Raw genomic sequence first — 17,349 nt, forward strand, 5'->3', positions numbered from 1 at the left:
CCCCCCCCGTCTCTTGACTGCCCCCTCCAAAACCTCCCTGCCCCTTCTCCGACCCCCTGGCCCCCTTGTTGTTGGCCTTTCTTCACCTAATGTCTCGGTGAACTTGCTCAGGAACTGCCTGAGCCGCTGGGCAGCAGTGGGGGAGGAGCTCCAGACTGCCGGAGCCGATCTGCGATGCAGGGAGGGAGGGAGGGAGGAGGAGCCCTCTCTGGCTGAGTGTCAGAGCCCCATGTAAGTGACACCGTCCGTCCGGCAGCACTGTTAGCCGCGCGCGCTCTGCATCAGGGGGAAGTCCGGACATTTACAAATTCCCCCCGGACGCTATTTTTAGCTTAAAGAGCCGGACATGTCCGGGGGAATCCGGACGAATGGTAACCCTACAAGTACTCCTGTTCTTATAGCTTCAGCTGTTATAAAGGCTCTGTGTGGCAGTGACATGGCAGCTAAGTAAGTAGTTCCCAACAGTCAGAATGAAGAGATGAGATGAGCAAAACCAACCCAAACTAATGGAGGAATTATGCTTTTTTTGAGAGGGTAAGCTATAGCGCATCTCCTCCTCCTCTCACAACCTCACCATGATGGAGGCCTCCCTGAAACGATAAGAAATCAGTATCTCCTGCTGTATGAGCAAAGGCTTGTCTATACCTCCCCCTGAGCGCAGCAAGTTTCAGCACTGTAAAGCGCCAGTGTAGACAGTGCACCAGAGCTGGGCTCCCAGCACTGGTCACTACGCCCCTCGTGGAAGTGGTTTTTTTGGAGTGCGCTCTGCCGCGACTACACAAGCCATGTTAAAGCACTGCCACTGCCAGTGTAGACTAGCCCAAAGAGAATTAAAATACAAGATACTTATATCAGACTGAGAATGTTAGAGGTTTGAGGGAACCTTATTGCAGGCAAGAGAACCTCCCCCCGACAAGTTGTAGGCAACAGGAAGGGAACTTTATAGATTATAACAAAGATGGAGTTTTTGCTAGAAGGAACAGAATTGCTCCTGGAAAAAGTTAAAAAGCAAAGTAGACTTGTTACATAGCCTAATTCATTAGGGCTGTCCATTTTCTGCCAGCTACCAAATGCAATGTCTCCCTATAGTCCTATATATTGGTGTGTATGTATACCAAGAGTTTGATTAACTTCCCTAAAGTCTTTTTGCCTTTTGCTACTCTACTGGGAATACAGATACATTTGTCACAAGCAACCAGACACATGCTGTACAGAATACTTAAAAAAAAAAAAAAAAAAAAAACCTATATGATGAACCAGATAGGAAGAACTCAAAACATATAGTTAGAGTAGAGACACTAATCAACTGAGTTCAAATAGCAAATTACTATCAATTAGACTTCAGCCTTGTGCATATTACCCCACAACTGCTGTACTGAACTAAAATATCATTCCTTTATCGAAGAAACGCATAGTTTAAGTTTCGACAAGAAGATCAGAGTGGACATTTCCCTATGGCTGGAGAGGGCAAATAAAAAGGCCACTCAGGCTACAAGCATACTCAAAGGAAAAGCATGTTTATTATGATTAAAGTTTTCTTCAGGGTTTAGTCATCCTTTATTCAGACCCCAAGTTGTAACTGGTAGGTAGAAAAAAAAAAAAAAAAAAAAAAAGTTTGTATATGTGGCCTGAGGTGGTTAACCATAAAGATAAATCAGAGAAAGAGACTGCCTGAAGAAAGCTACTCTGACAGATTTCTTTGATCACACTCTGAGCAATTGGTGGTTTCCCCATTAAACAGGTCTCTCACTTTTCATATGTAGAAGTCAGTTCTGCTGAGCCTATCCAATTGGCACTGTCAGTTCAAGCAATTAAGTGATTTCCGATGCTGGGATATAGTGGTACAATAGCGGGGGTGGGGTGTAAAATATTTAAGCAAATGCCTTTGTAACAGTGCTTATTTGTTCTGCGCAGAAGGCTTCTACAACTACATAATCAACTTTTATGTACAAACTACTGCCATACACCTGACAATGAGAATACTATTAAGTATCATCACATTGTATGTGACTGGTTCATTCAGACATTACATGATAATGATCTCCTTTGAAAGCGCTTTGAGATCTACTAATGGAAAGCATTACATCTAGGTGATATTATTTCATTAGTAGTTTCCCACATTTTGGACAATACATTTTTAATCTACAGATTCCTTCTATGTGCAATTAATAATAATCAGAAACAAGATATGACAATTCCAATTATGTTCACTGAATGAGAAAACTCCTGTCTACCCATTTAGTCAATAAAATCTTTCATCTCTAGTTAATGTCTTTCCTGCTATTCTACTCATTTGCTGTAGTTGAACAGTTTTGCTATTTTACTCAACTTCACATAAATTTCAGGAAAATGAAGTACAACTAGAAGGCAGCAGTATTTACACACATTTAAATGATTGCAGTGTGCTAGCAGAAATACAAAGCTATGCCTGGAGTGCTGTGAGTATCTGACAGTAACTACCACCTACATTTCACTGTTCCACAAAACACAAAGTATCCGGTTATAACAAAATTAGGAAGAACTTAATGTACGTTAATTCATTTATTTGAGACCTGGCTGGAAACCAGCATAGGACAGTAAATTGATTACAGATTTATTATATCTATAAAATGTTCCTGTGTTCATAACTGTAGATTTTTTCACTTGGATAATTGCAAAAGGCTGAATCAGACCCCCAAAATCTAGGTGCAAAAGGGGTCCTCTTCACATCAATCTCTCCTCGCCTACACTTTGGTAGAAGCGGCACTACCATCTTCCCCATACCTTGCAGTGGAATCTCTGCAATGTTCCCATCTGCGAGATTGATGGTGAGGGCAAGGATTGGGCAGGCAGGATTTGTGCTGCTTAGAGCATGGCTTATTAAACTACAAAAATATCTTTCTGAAGGTTATTTTTAGATGTTACACACTCCAGCAAGGAAGTTCTACTGCAACTGAAGATCTGGACTAAATCTAGCCTTAAATTCCCATATTCATCCTAAACCATGAAACTCAAACACAACAGCAGGAATTAAGTTTTGAGTGTCATTATACTACTGTACACATTAAATAGTAAAATCCCAGGGTCTGCCCGACCATAACATTTTCCCATTATTCTTCTAACTTCCACAAATTTGATACTATTAGGAGGAAAGCAGGTGTCAGAAGAGGGTAAATCTACCAACTATTTTAATGTTCGCTGCAGAACTAGAACTCTGAATATAATAAGCAGCAGCTTGCACTGATTATTTCCAGTACTAGTTTAAACTAAGCTAGAGATGAGGGGACTGGGTGGAGGATTTCAGGAGGGAGGAACAGCACTGTGGGTTTTGGAAGAAATCCAGATTATGGCCTTGTTAAAAATAGTTCTTACCTTCTGAATCATTACGGTCTCATTTCAAAGACTATTTAGACACTTTATAGATTACTGGTTTGACAGACAACAAAGCCTGAAAAAAGTAGATCAGAAGAATTGTCATGATAAACCATAGCAGCTCCTCGGGCTGCGCTACAAAACTCCCAACATTCTCACAGATGTTTTGTTAAGAACTGAATTATTGCTATTTTAATTTTATTATACAGCCTTCATGTAGTCTCACGTCTAAAAACGAATTACTGCAGCTTCAAAATATTTTCAAAATAGCTCTGTTGGGCAGAAGATATTTAAACACCATTTCAACTAGGTAGCTTTTCCTGACGTTCTATTTTAGTGAAAACAGATTTTGCATTACTCAAAATAGCAATCCAGTTTTCACCAAATTTAAAAGAGAACTATACCTTTTAAAATCAAACTTGAAGATATTTTAAAAAATATGCAAGCCAGATTTTCTTTTTAAAATTATGAGATGATATATCTTTGACAATTCTAAAATGCATTACTCCTCCTGTAACAGATCTGAAGCCTGTCTGAACTATCAGTCAACAAGGCCAAACCCTCTGCAATTCCTGCCTCACAGCTGTACTTCCCCAGACAAGTGCTTCCATAGCTAACAAAAGAATCTATAAAAGCAGATGTGACTTTGCATTACATCAGACTTGGTTTTTGGAGCCATGAATCTAACAAGTTAATGAGTTAGGCCCCAATCCTGCCAACACTATCATATGCAAAACTTTACCTCAAGCAAGTAGCCCTACTGAAGACCTTGGAAATAAATTATAATTAGGCAAGTAAAGATACACATGTAATTAAACATTTGCAGAATTGGGGGCCTTAAGTTGCTTTTTGTTTTTGTTTTAACTTTTTCTTATAGATTCTATAAACTTCATAGAAAATGACAGTGTGGTAGTCCTAACAAACTGGGGGTTTTGTCAGTGGTGAACTCCAACTAGACAGGGAAATAGAGAATACAGATAGAAAACTAAGGATTGTAAATAGCTTTCTTCCCACATACAAAGATCTGGACCTATAGTCTGAAACAGCGTACAGAGCACTTGAGCTAAAGACTGAGGCAGACGAATCCACTGAACAGATCTTGTGACAACTCATGAAGCTTTTCCTACATAAGTGCTATACACACACTTCTGCCATGGAAGCCGAAAGTCTCTCAGACCAAGAAGTGACAATGGATCCACATGAATAAGCACAAAGATTTGAAGCTATCACAAGACCTTTGGGAACTATACTACTGATTGTTTATTCCACCACATAAAGATGTCCTTTGGAGTATCTTACCCCTCAAATGGGGGAAGGTCACAATTTCTTGTTTCTTTACATCTCAGATTGCTTTGAACAACTATTGTGACATCCTTTGGCTATCAATATAATTGCCTTCTTGCCATTGCATTACAGGCCAAAGATTTGGCTGAGAACGGTTGAAAATGAAGCAAATCCCCCCCCCACACACACACACACCCTCTTTCAAGCCTTGTCATAAAGCAGCAAGAAGGCAGCTACTCATTTCCAAAGCAGCTGTCTTCTTGCAAGATAACTCTCCTTTTTCATAGAGAGCCACGCTTTCCATAAGGGAATGAAATACTGAGACATTTTTACTAGTATAAAAGTAAGAGTGGCCACAATAAGGAGATACCATGGAAAACAACTCATTGTATTTACTGGTTAACGTTAACTTTCATCTATGTAGATACCATGTCAACACAGTGATCCCCCCTCCCCCCACTGCCAGTGCAATGTGCCAAGGAAAATCATATTCATTTTGCTAAGTTTAGAAGGAAGGTCAAGTAGGAAGAGAATATATTTTCTTCAAGATTTTCATTAAAATTAGCATTTCTGAGTCAAAGTTTGATATGATTTGGAACAGTAGCAATTTGAAAGCCCTACATGAAGAAACTAGGTACCAGTTTCCAACTGGGTTTATTAGCAGTTTAACATAGCTTTGCAAATTTGTACTTGTTCACTCACCCAGGAATAATAAAATCATTGTTCTTCCTCTCCTGCCTTAAACTCCATTATCACTGAACTATGATGAGAGTAGATTTTATGCAGATTATAAATGTTATGACAATTGTCTAGATCTGGTTTAACAGTCCCATTAGTATATCTAGTATCTTAGTATTTAAAAAAAAATAATTGTTGCATTTTATGACTATATTAATATTGGTTTAACAAAGCTGGAAACATTTTATATGGTCTCTTCTTACACTTCCTACCAAACCACTTGGTTACAAATGTCACTTTCCAATAAGATGGCTACCTCCAGCAAGAGGCATACTAAATATATTAGTAACTTTAAAAATATTCACAGCCGGATCATAGCAACAAGGCTTTTGTCTTGTTGACTTTTAGCCTATGGGCTGAGCAAAGCAAGTGATTTTAAATAGCAGCATGTTAAGTGTAAAGTGTGTGTAATTGAATTACTTGCTCCAATATAACTGAAGGTTTTTTTAATATACTTGCCATATTTGTGCTAACACCGGTTGAGGTAATCCAGATTGGAAAAAAAAGTTTCTAGCTTGATCACCTGTAAAATAAGTTAGAAAGGCATCATTTCAAAAGGACTGCTAATAATACCCAGAAGACAGAGCTAAAAGTTAAATTATAGGTCAAAACATTCAAAAGATAGCAACATTAAAAAGCATATATTGTAACATGGAGCATACTACAGAATATTATTTAAATTCAGTTTATCACTTAATCTACAAGCAATACTACAGATGTAATTTTAGGTACTGGTGAATCAAGGATGTCTATTGGGGAGATATCCACCCCATGCTTTAAATATTAAAATGGAAGCAACTGGTGCAAATTTAAAGTTAACTGGACATTAACATTTTCCAGAAAAATCTATTGAGATGAACAATAGGAAACATATGGTTCCTGCTACCCAATCCATGTTTAAAGGCTCTTTCTTTATTGGAATCATCTGCCCAGTGAAATCAAGGAAGCACACACTTTCTCCACAGGAAATACTATTTCCCTTCAATACAAACATAAAACATTCTATTTTTTCATGGGTATTTAAGGTACAATACAGACCCGTCAGCACAAATTGAGTAAGGGACTCTTCAGTTACCACTTGAGACTAATTAGCCATTGAGAAAAGCAATAGCAAAATTTTTGAGGTAGTTTCCCATTTTCAGTCCAGGTTGGTAAAGGTAGAAGAGTAAGGATGGGAAAGACAAAACAGCACATTAGGGTTAGGTGCAGTAGGATTAGGTCCCTGAAAAGGAAATTTGATAATCTATGGGCAGGTCTTCACTACGGGGGGGGGGGGTCGATTTAAGATACGCAAATTCAGCTACGCGAATAGCGTAGCTGAATTCAATGTATCGGAGCCGACTTACCCCGCTGTGAGGACGGCGGCAAAATCGACCTCCGTGGCTCCCCGTCGACGGCGCTTACTCCTACCTCCGCTGGTGGAGTAAGTGCGTCGATTCGGGGATCGATTGTCGCGTCCCAACGAGACGCGATAATTCGATCCCCGAGAGATCGATTTCTACCCGCCGATTCAGGCGGGTAGTGTAGACCTAGCCTATGAAGGAAAGGAGTAGAAAGACTACAAGTAGTATTACATATCAAATTTTTTATAAAATTAAGTTACACACAGAACCATACCAGATTTTGTACAATGTCATATGAGGAGCAGCAATAATCAATCTATGCCAGGAGAGGCACATGTGGCTCTTTAGAACCACAGATGAGGCTCTGGAGACTCTTGGATGCCTCCTAACAGGTGGATAGCAAGGAAGGCAACATATCACCCTCCATTCTCTTTCTCCACATGTAGCTGCGGTGAGAGAGGAAAGAGAACCAAACAGAGCCACCAAACAGCCACAGAACAAGATCTTGATATCACTCTGTGGCGATAAGCCCTATCTGCAGTGGTTTAAGAGACCTGTGCAAGCCATGTGCAGGGCCGTAGCAACAAAGAACGTGGCCCCCTCCGAACATATGTCCGGGCGGGGCCCCTTACAATGCAGAAACTGGAATGCGGTATTTATTTTATACAATATACAGGGTTCATATTATGTATACATAGGCCTACAGTGTACATGTATTCCGTATTTACGCAAAGCGCTTCTTTCGAGCCTTCTTCTCCGCAAATTGGTTAATCAATGGGTCATAGTCCAGAGATCTGGCAATCTTGTTTTCGATTGAGATAACTGCAAGCGCAGAAAGCCTGTCATCGTTGAGCGCAGGATATTCTTGATCAGTTTCATTCTGCTGAAGCTCCTTTCAGCACCAGCGACAGTAACTGGTGTGGTCAGAAGAATTCTGATGCAAATGCAAAGATTCGGATATATCTCCTGAAGGCTGTTCTTGTATATGTACGTTAAAAAATTGTTTGCCGTGACAAGTCCTCTCTTTCTCGATGACATAAATAAAACGATTCAATTCCATTATGAGTTCGTTGGCATCAAGGTCTCCCATTTTTCTTTCAAAATTTTTGCTGTGATTCTCCAGTTCATTTTCTCTGTGACACTGCTTCAGGTTGTTAGCGTTGTACAGAAATCCAAACAACTTATTCCACTCCATGAGTTGGTCAAATCGCGACGAAACAGAAGATATGGCCTGATCAGTGAGAACAAGAAAGAACTGCGATTTGAATTTTTCTTTGACAGAAAGACGACTCGAATCATCAGCACATTCGTAATCAAACATTCTCTTCTTACGTCGCACCCTGGTTTCTGGAAACACCTGCTCAATACCCATATGCTCTGCTATTTCACGTGCATTTGTGACCACAGAGATATATCCTGTATTTCGATAGTCTTCCAAAAACTTCTTTGTAGCACCGCTTCTGCCTGCAGTACGTCAATTGACACATCTGGTGACTGAATTAATTTGCTGGTTTTATTGACGTGAAATAGTATATCGTACCACGTGTACACAGTCAGAACAAAAGGCCACGTAGTAACATGGTCTAAAAGCGCACCGGCTTCTGTTGCTGTATTGCCATCTTTCTTTTTGAGCGCATATTCTCAAAGATGACAAAGCATTGCACAATTCTTCAAGGTGATAACACAATGGCTTCACAGCATCAATTCTCGACTCCCAACGAGTGTCCGATAACCCTTTAACAGATATTGGCATGTGTTCTTGAAGTATATCCCAACGTGAAGGTGAAGAAGAAAAGATAACGTATATTCTGTTAATCAGACCGAAAAAGTCAATGGCATATTTCGATGACTTTGCCGCGTCTGAGATCACAAGATTCCAAGTGTGAGCTCCACATGGTACATACAAGGCACGATCATTTATTTCTAGCATGCGGGCTTGAACTCCGTTATTCTTTCCTCTCATATTTGTGCCGTTATCATAAGCTTGGCCTCTCATGTCAGCAATGTCTATTCCTAAGTTGTTTGCCTTTTCAAGAAACGCTTCCAATAAGCCCTCGCCAGTTGTATCATGAACATTAAGAAAACCAACAAACGCTTCACGAATATTGACACCATCTTCACCGTTGCATTCAACAAAGCGTAACACCACAGACATCTGTTCTTCATGTGACACGTCGGTAGTACAGTCCAAAATAACTGAATAATATTTTGCTTTTTTAAGCTGCGCTATGTTGGCCTCTTGAATGTTACTGGCAACAAGTTGAATCAGCTCGTTTTGGATCTGTGGACTGAGGTACTGAACATGTGTCTCTGCCTTCTTAATCCTCCTTAAAAGTTCGCTGAGGACAGTATCATACTTTGCAAGCAATTCAAACAGTCCCAAAAAGTTGCCATTCGAAGGATCGCCGAGCTTTTCATTACTTCCTCGAAATGCCAAGTTTCTTTCGGACAAGAAAATAACGACATCAACCATGCGTTTGACAACATTTCTCCAGAAATCTCTTTCTTTCAGAAAAGCCTGCAATTCGAGTTGGTCAATAGATGTACCGTTTACTATGCCTGACCAAAGGTCAAACCATTTCACCATACAGTCTTGATGACCTTTGCCTGTTTCATGCTGCTGAAGTCTTTTTGACAGTGCTTTCCAAGCAGATGTTCCACGACGTAGCGGTATGTCGCCAGTGCCAAATAATTTACAACAAAAAACAAAAAATGGCATCTTTCTGAACTGAGTACATTAACCATGAACGTCTTATTTTCTCGCCATTTGCCATGGTTCGATAGAAATGAGTACTTGTGAACCTCCGTCTTTCCTCGTTAAATGGAAATTCGTAACTTTCATTCTGCTGCTGTGGGCCACGTGCAACAATGTCACACACTTGCCTGTCCGATATTATAGACGGCCAATCTCCTGGATCATCAGTCAGTGGTTCAGATTCAGATACTTCTTTCCCGGCAGCAGCTGGAATATCTGTCACAGTTTGTTTGGTAGAACAACTGGCTTCACCTTCGACCTCACTTGAAGCACTTCTGGATACGATTCATCGCTGCTAGCGCTGTCCGTTTCATGTGCCTGCACCTGTACGTTGGATTGCAGCGCAAAATACGTTGACAAGTTTGGAATTTTCTCAAGTTCCTTCTCGGCATCTTTTGCTGCCTTTCGTTTACTAGCTCCGCTCTTATACGTTCTCTTAGACATCACAAAGCACGCTTCTGCGTTGGAAACGAATCGTTTCAAACGATAAAAAATTAAACTAAATTAATAACATTTATCCACCGACCGCCATTATGAACGCAAATACACATTCTTTGAATGGGTCCAACTAAAATTCGAAACTGACCGACAGACAACTGATGTAGCCAATAGCATTATGATATATCATAATAACTTCACGGTTTTGTCAGTAAAACCGACATGGATTGTGCAATAGCGTCAATAAATGTCACTTACCTAGTTATACTTTACATTTTTTTTGCCACTTTTAGGGGCCCCCTTCCTTGCGGGGCCCCCTCCGGTTGGAGGGCGCTCGCTACGCCTCTGGCCATGTCTGTGGATTTATTGCTTAATCCTCACAAGCTAAACTGATATAAGCCACTTGTAAATGGATATACAAGGCTGTCCATACAGAGGTTTGCACTGGTTTAACTAAATTGTTAAACAGATTTTATTTTAAAAGGTGCAACTTACAATTAGATTGTCTTTTGCGTCTATTGATCAATCAACATGACAATGTATCGCAATGGTGCCAGTCATCTAATTTAAGTAACATCAAGTCATCCCACTATGATTCTGTGGTTCTGATTCTATGACAATGATTATTGTGAAGTAACAAGCAGTTCTATAAGATAGAGTAGCATTGCTTTAGAGAACCAGGTATGACTGCAAGAATGACACAAGAGAAAAATCAAGTGATATAAACCAGGGAGAAGACACAAAGTTTTCAGCAATATTCAAAAAGAGATGGCATTGATGTGACCGAGAGATACAAGAGAGTTGAAATACAGTATGAATAAAATCATGCCTCCATTTTTCCCATAAATTTTTGTACATACTTATTTACTATGAATTCTAGATATTATTAAATGGAATTAGATGTGAAAAACTATCTAATTACCAGTGATAAATCCAGATGTTGGTTTCAGACTATGGAACTGCTGATCATGTTTAGCTCTCTCTTCCACAGTTATGGCCCAGATATCCAGGTTGCCTTGTGTAGAAAGAAAATATAGAAGTCAGAAACAAGTACATAAAAGATACACTACTTTTCCCCCTTACAAGTCTTCTGTACACAAAGTTTTAACATTTTAACCTTCTGACTTGGTGGTACTAGCAGAATTAATTTGCCTATGAAAATTTAAGTATTAGACTAGATAAAAAAATCTCATATCCAACTAATCTACAGTTGCATTCATACATATTCTTAAATAGGCAGCCATATGGACAGTCTTACCATAACAAACCACCAAAGACTGAAATGAACTCCTGAACAATGCTTCAGCAATTTTATGCTCATTGATATCTTAGGTTATAAATAATCTACACAACATGTAATGCAATTTGTGATGACAACATTTAAAAGGTGTCTGTTTAATGAAAGAAAACATGGAAAGTTCATGTGGTTTTGCTTATTTAAGAAACTAATCCCACTCAAACAGCACATGCTGAGCAGCACATGATGCAGTCTCTTCTTCTAAACCGAACAGTGAAGAGGTGTCACAAGTCATCAACAGTCATGCATTAAATGGGTTTGTACCATCACAGAAGTAGAAATAAATGCCACCTGTTCATCCAGGAAGGATGTGAACATGCAAGAGGACATAAAATAGGCAACAAAAAAGCACAAGGCAGGAAGAGAGCACCCACACTATACTCCTGAATGAATGAGAAATTCAACATGTAGGAGTATTTTGTACTATTTGGATCCTCCAGAGCAAATTTAAAGTTTGTAGTTCAATATTTAATAAGTTTCACATTAAACTACCTTTTTTTTATTTAAACAATACAGTGACATTAAGAATGCCTTCTCCAGATTTCAGTACAGATGTACAGAATCTACTTCCACTGTCTAGTCGGGACACTTTCGCATTTGTTTCTCTTCTCTTCATAAAGTTTCTCTTTTGTCCTCCAGGTTACTTTTCCTTATACTTACAGCCAACACTACAACATCTCATCTCTCACTTAAGAAATAATTTAAGATACTATTACACAATATTGCATATAAGGTTGGTCTTTATAATTTTTGGATTGGTAATACAACACTGTCTTTCAACACTTCCAGGAGCATATAATGTTTATTAGCTCTGCTGCAGCAGTAATAACTAACTATTGCTGGCCAGAATCTCAGGAAACCAAAGACATCTAATGTTAACAAAATACAGTTCTCCTGAATAGGACATTAAAGATACAGACTTGCAATAACAAGTTGTCTAGATCTTGTTCTTTATTTCTACATCATTGCCTAAGTTTACCTGGGCCAGTCCTTTAAAGCTTTTAACAAATCTGGGTTTTTTTAAGGTACGTTATCAGACACTGGAACCCTAAAAGATAATCGTTCAGTTTCATTCATCAAAAAGTGAAAGAGCACTCAACTGTTTCAGACTTATTTTTTGGAACAGAAAATTAAATTGACAAAATGATCAGACTGCAAGAGAAGAAAACTCCCAATTACTATGGGTAATTCTCAAAGGCTCTGTACACCCATTTAAGAACTTCATATAAACATGGTCCAAACATTATTTCAAACACAACTTGTTCATAAAACAGTTTATCCATCTTGTGTGACAGGACACAAACAGTATAGTCCAGAGTTTAAGACTAGTCAACAAGATTCAGAAACTGCTCTGTGAATGAAATTCCCACATGTAACATGCTGAGCGCTTCCAATATTGAGCCCAAATACTGTAAATGTAGGATTAATGAGATCTGGACATCATCCACACAGGTCTCCCAAACCATAAAGCATGTCAGTTTTTCAGAAACCCCATTCGAACAGTTTTAGAATATGGTCCCTGAGCCATTGAAGACTCTACCAAAAAGAGTAGGAACTCATAGAAGTTGAGCCTCTATATATTTTTCTTCAGCAGGAAAGGACTAACATCTCTTCAAAATACAGAAAAAAGTTTTGCTGAAACACTAGGGCCTGGTCTACACTTAAAAATTAGATTGACCTAGTTACATCGCTCAGGGCTGTGAAAAATTTCATGTCCTGTGCAACGCAGTTAGGTCAACCTAACCCTCTATGCAGAGGCAGCCAGGTTGACAGAAGAGTTCTTCCATCAACCTATCACACCATCCCTCAGATAGGTGGATTAACTACATTGGCAGAAAAAGCCCTTCTGTCGACGTAAGAACCATCTACACTATGGTGCTACAAAGGCACAGCTGCAGCACTGTAACTGAGTTGCTGTAGGGTACAGACAATACCCCAAGAAGAAAGCAAAGAATGAGTAAAACACAATGCAAGATGAAAGGAAAGAAAACTTTGAGAGAAAAAGAACTATTAGGGACTTGGACAGAAGTAAGCACTGCAATGCTCAGGACATTTCTACCCCTCCATTAAACATTCCCAGGGTCCATGCGGAGGGACACATCGCTATAGCTCATCTTGGGTGGCTGTGGGTCTCCTAAGCATATTTTCAGCTTAGGAGGCAGAGAGAGGTAGGGATGGAGCCTGGGGGAAGGGGGTGGAACAAGGCATATCCCTTCCAGCCCCCTGCCATGAGCCGCTCAGGGCAGGGGGCTGGGAGCACCCCCACGAGCCTAGCCCCCCAGCCCTCTGCCCTGCCCCCCCCCAGCCCCATCCCTCTACCCTGCCCCCCCCACATCCCAACACACACCCAGCCTTCTGCCCTGCACCCCCTCCCCCAGACCTCTGCCCTGACCCCTGAAACACCCACCCCCAGATCTGGGGTCCCAGCCACAGACCCTACTCAGCCCGTTGCTGGCCTAGGTGAACAGAACCCCAGGCCGGCAGGGGGCTGAGCAGGCTGGTGGCGTAAGATCAGCATTTTAATTTAATTTTAAATGACGCTTCTTAAACATTTTGAAAACCTTGTTTACTTTACATACAATAGTTTAGTTATATAATATAGATGTATAGAAAGAGACCTTCTAAAAACGTTAAAATGTATTACCAGCACGCGAAACCTTAAATTAGAGTGAATAAATGAAGACTCGGCACACCACTTCTGAAAGGTTGCCGACCCCTGGCCTATGCTATATTATTGTGGGTTTTTAATAATTATTATTTTGCTATTTGATTCTCTGTCTTATCTAGACTGCAGGCCTTCCATCCTAAAGAAAGAAGAACTCCCGTTTTTGGAGATAGAGAGGGGCATAATACATGCCTAGAAAGATCAACATTTGTCCATGATCTGATTTTTCTGCATAGGTCTGCCATGCTGCACTCCGCGAAGGTGAGCAGGGGAACCAAGCACTGATTTTATGATTCATTTATTTCCCCTTTGGGAGTTTGTCCCCATAATCTAGCTTCAGAGAGGGAAGTGTAATTGGGCTCAGAGTTTGCTCCAAAAATATATTTCAAATGGCTACCAATCTGCCTGTGCTCAAAGAGGCTAGGCTTTGTGTCTCCCCTTCCCCACACGGGTCCCTTCTAGGTCTCTCAGGGAAGAAAGTAACCTAGAGCTCATGGATGGGCTCCCCAGAAGCTCTGCTCTTTTGTATTGCATGAGACCTATGTGGGCCAGACAGCCTGTGCTAGCCCTGGAGGTCTCAGCCTGCATATGAGTAGGGGTCCATGAGTGGAAGGAAGGGGTTGATATATGGGTTTTTATACAGGTGGAAGTGGGAGGAAGCTGGTGTTGACAGTTTTCAGAGCCCTCCATTTGCAATCTACATGAAAGCAGAGGGGGGATGCAGCTGAGCTCCACAGTCAGAGGTGTAACTATAGGGGTGTTGGTGTGGGCTAGTGGTTCTCAACCAGGGTGTACTCCTGGGTGCACACAGAGGTCTTCCAGGGGGTACACGAATTCATCTAGATATTTGCCTAGTTTTACAACAGGCTACATAAAAAGCATTAGCTAAGTCAGTACAAACTAAAATTTCACACAAACGATGACTTGTTTATACTGCTCTATATACTATACACTGAAATGTAAGTATAATATTTATACTTCCATTACTTTATTTTATAATTATATGGTAAAAATGAGAAAGTAGGCAATTTTTTTTGTAATAGTGGGCTGTGACACTTTTGTATATTTATGTCTGATTTTGTAAGCAAGTAGTTTTTAAGTGAGGTGAAACTTGGGGGTACGCAAGACAAATCAGACTCCTGAAAGGGATACAGTACTATAGTCTGGAAAGGTTGAGAGCCACAGGTGTGGGCTATTGGGACTCAGGTGTGATCTTCAAACTGGCATACTGCCCATCTAGTGTTGCTCCCATTATGAGATTGGGGGCAGGATGGAGGGCTTCTTGCCCCTGGAGACAGTTCTTTTCCAATCCTGCCTGACTCCTTTCCTACTTGAAGTCCATTCCCCCTCTGAGTCCCCAACTGCAGACTGCCTGGCTGACCTCCGACATGCCCGTTGCCCCTCCTCCTGGTCTTTGTCTCCCTTCCCAGGCAAAGTGTCACCTGGTCGCATCCCCCTCCTGGGTCTCCGGTTACGAGGGGCACCGTCCATTGCTTACATGCAGGCAGCTGGAGCTGTCTCACCTGCTCCTGAGGGTCTCAGCAAAAGTCACACACTCTTATTCCCACCACCTAGGTACTGGTGCAATACACAGGGAAACTGAGGTACACACACTATTCATGCAAAACAGTAAGACTCACATAGGCTCACGTACAACATAATAAAGAGGAAAAACCCACTTTGTCACACCTTAGAGTACCAGAAGAGCAGATGGCTAAACATTAGGTGAATGGGTCTCATGGACATTACTATCTAGAATGCATTTAGAAAGGAATGTAATTTTTCTGATTTTAAAACAAAAACAAACAACAAAAATCTTACCCCCAAAAGGTGTTGGAAACTGAGCCATGGTTCAGTCACTTTTAGCTTGCTAATAGATGCCTGAAACAGAAAAGAAGTATGTTAAGATAAATATATCTTCACTGCAAAGATATATTATAATATATCTTCTATTTTAAAAACACACTTTATTATAGTTATATAGTCAATTGCTATGTGAAAAATAAGGGTAACTAAGATGTAAAATTAAACAAACTGTTAGTTGAGGAGAAACTAATGCACGCTGTTTTTGCAACATCTCACGCATTTCTCCTGTTTGCCTTTACTAGTAAGAGCTACATTTCACTCTTGTAACAAGAATGTCCTCAAAAGCTAAGTGCCCTTATTTATAATGGAAGAGTGATGTAGTAAGGAAGAGTTAAATCAGCCATACAAACAGACAAGATTCTAGCAACAGCAGAACAAGTTCCTCAAAACGTTACTTCCATTGGGTATAACATCTCTATCCTATTCAAGTGCAAGAATATGACATCTAATTCCACAGCTGATGAAAATGCACACTCTCTCCAAGGAGACATTTTAAATTTTATCTTGTTTGATCAAGAATCTTTGAGATGCATCATCATGCTCATACAGTATCTTGTTGTGATTTTACAAATACATAAGAAAAAAATTGAAACTAAAGACTAGAATGCAAATAAAAGACTATTTTGCACCCAGTCATAGCACTTACAAGTTAATTCAACCTAACAAGAGTGCAAGTTAAACTACTGTAAACACAACTCCAAAAGGGATATTACAAGGCAAAAATGGATTATTTGGTGGGAACTCCATGCATCCACTGAAAACATTCACTTGTTTAATACTGCTTATTCTTCAAAGTTAAAGCAATGCCAGAGTGTCTGTGAGTTTAACTTTTTTTTTTTTTTTTTAAAATGGGCATTTCTTTACTCCACACAAGAAGTGACATGAACTGAGCCAGAAGGATAATGGCCAGTGACAGGGCCACAAAATAGTGAATAAACTGCCTCCTGTCCTACTAGATTCCACTGTGTTTTCCAGACAAAAGAAAAGCAAAAGAAAACAGAACTGAAGGAGAATAATTTAGGCTGCTTAAACAACAGCAGAAATGTATCAAAACCATTAAAATACAAAAGTACCAAAAGAATGGCATTAACTTGCAACAGCAGTTTTCTTTTGTCTGAATTTGATAGTGGTCTTTCTTTAAGCTTTTCTGATTTCTGCTGATTCCTCACTCCTAAACCTACTACATATGTTTACCTCCACTTTTGTCACTGGAAAAAACAACAAAAAAAACCCACCACCATACACACTACTACTACTGAAAACAATGTCAGGAAAACCAAATTCCCCACCTAATTGTAATTTAGGAAGCAGGAGAAGAAATGACAAAGGAAGAGACTAGTCTTAAAATAAGATAAACAGATTATAGATCAGTTGTCTATCTGTGAAAGTTACTACTGCACTTATCTCACTCCATAAACATTGACTAACTTCGAATTCTGCTTCTAAACTGCAGTTAAAAGTTTTTCTAACTATAAGAGTAGTGTCAATTCCTTCAATATCTAAGAAGCTTAAAATCATATCCTAATACAACTTAGATTAATGTTTAACTGTTTAGTCAATAACAGTAATTCTTCAAAAGCCCTTCCAACTATAAATGATTAGCACTTTAACC

At 39.9% G+C, this 17,349-nt stretch overlaps 1 protein-coding gene across 1 annotated transcript in view; it reads right to left on the bottom strand.

The window, feature by feature from the left end:
- ITSN1 (intersectin 1) overlaps nucleotides 1-17,349 on the bottom strand; it is a 205,198-nt gene that overhangs the window by 142,412 nt on the left and 45,437 nt on the right. The window contains exons 2-4 of the mRNA XM_026652104.2: nucleotides 15,693-15,752; nucleotides 10,832-10,924; nucleotides 5,833-5,896 (exon numbers count right to left, since the gene is read on the bottom strand). Of these exons, the coding sequence (XP_026507889.1) occupies nucleotides 5,833-5,896; nucleotides 10,832-10,924; nucleotides 15,693-15,720 (185 nt within the window). The 5' untranslated portion in view covers nucleotides 15,721-15,752. The remainder of the gene's footprint in view (nucleotides 1-5,832; nucleotides 5,897-10,831; nucleotides 10,925-15,692; nucleotides 15,753-17,349) is intronic.

This window comes from Terrapene carolina, unplaced genomic scaffold, assembly GCF_002925995.2.
Source record: "Terrapene carolina triunguis isolate 2854851 unplaced genomic scaffold, T_m_triunguis-2.0 Scaffold31, whole genome shotgun sequence".
In the NCBI taxonomy this organism is placed as follows: domain Eukaryota; kingdom Metazoa; phylum Chordata; order Testudines; family Emydidae; genus Terrapene; species Terrapene triunguis.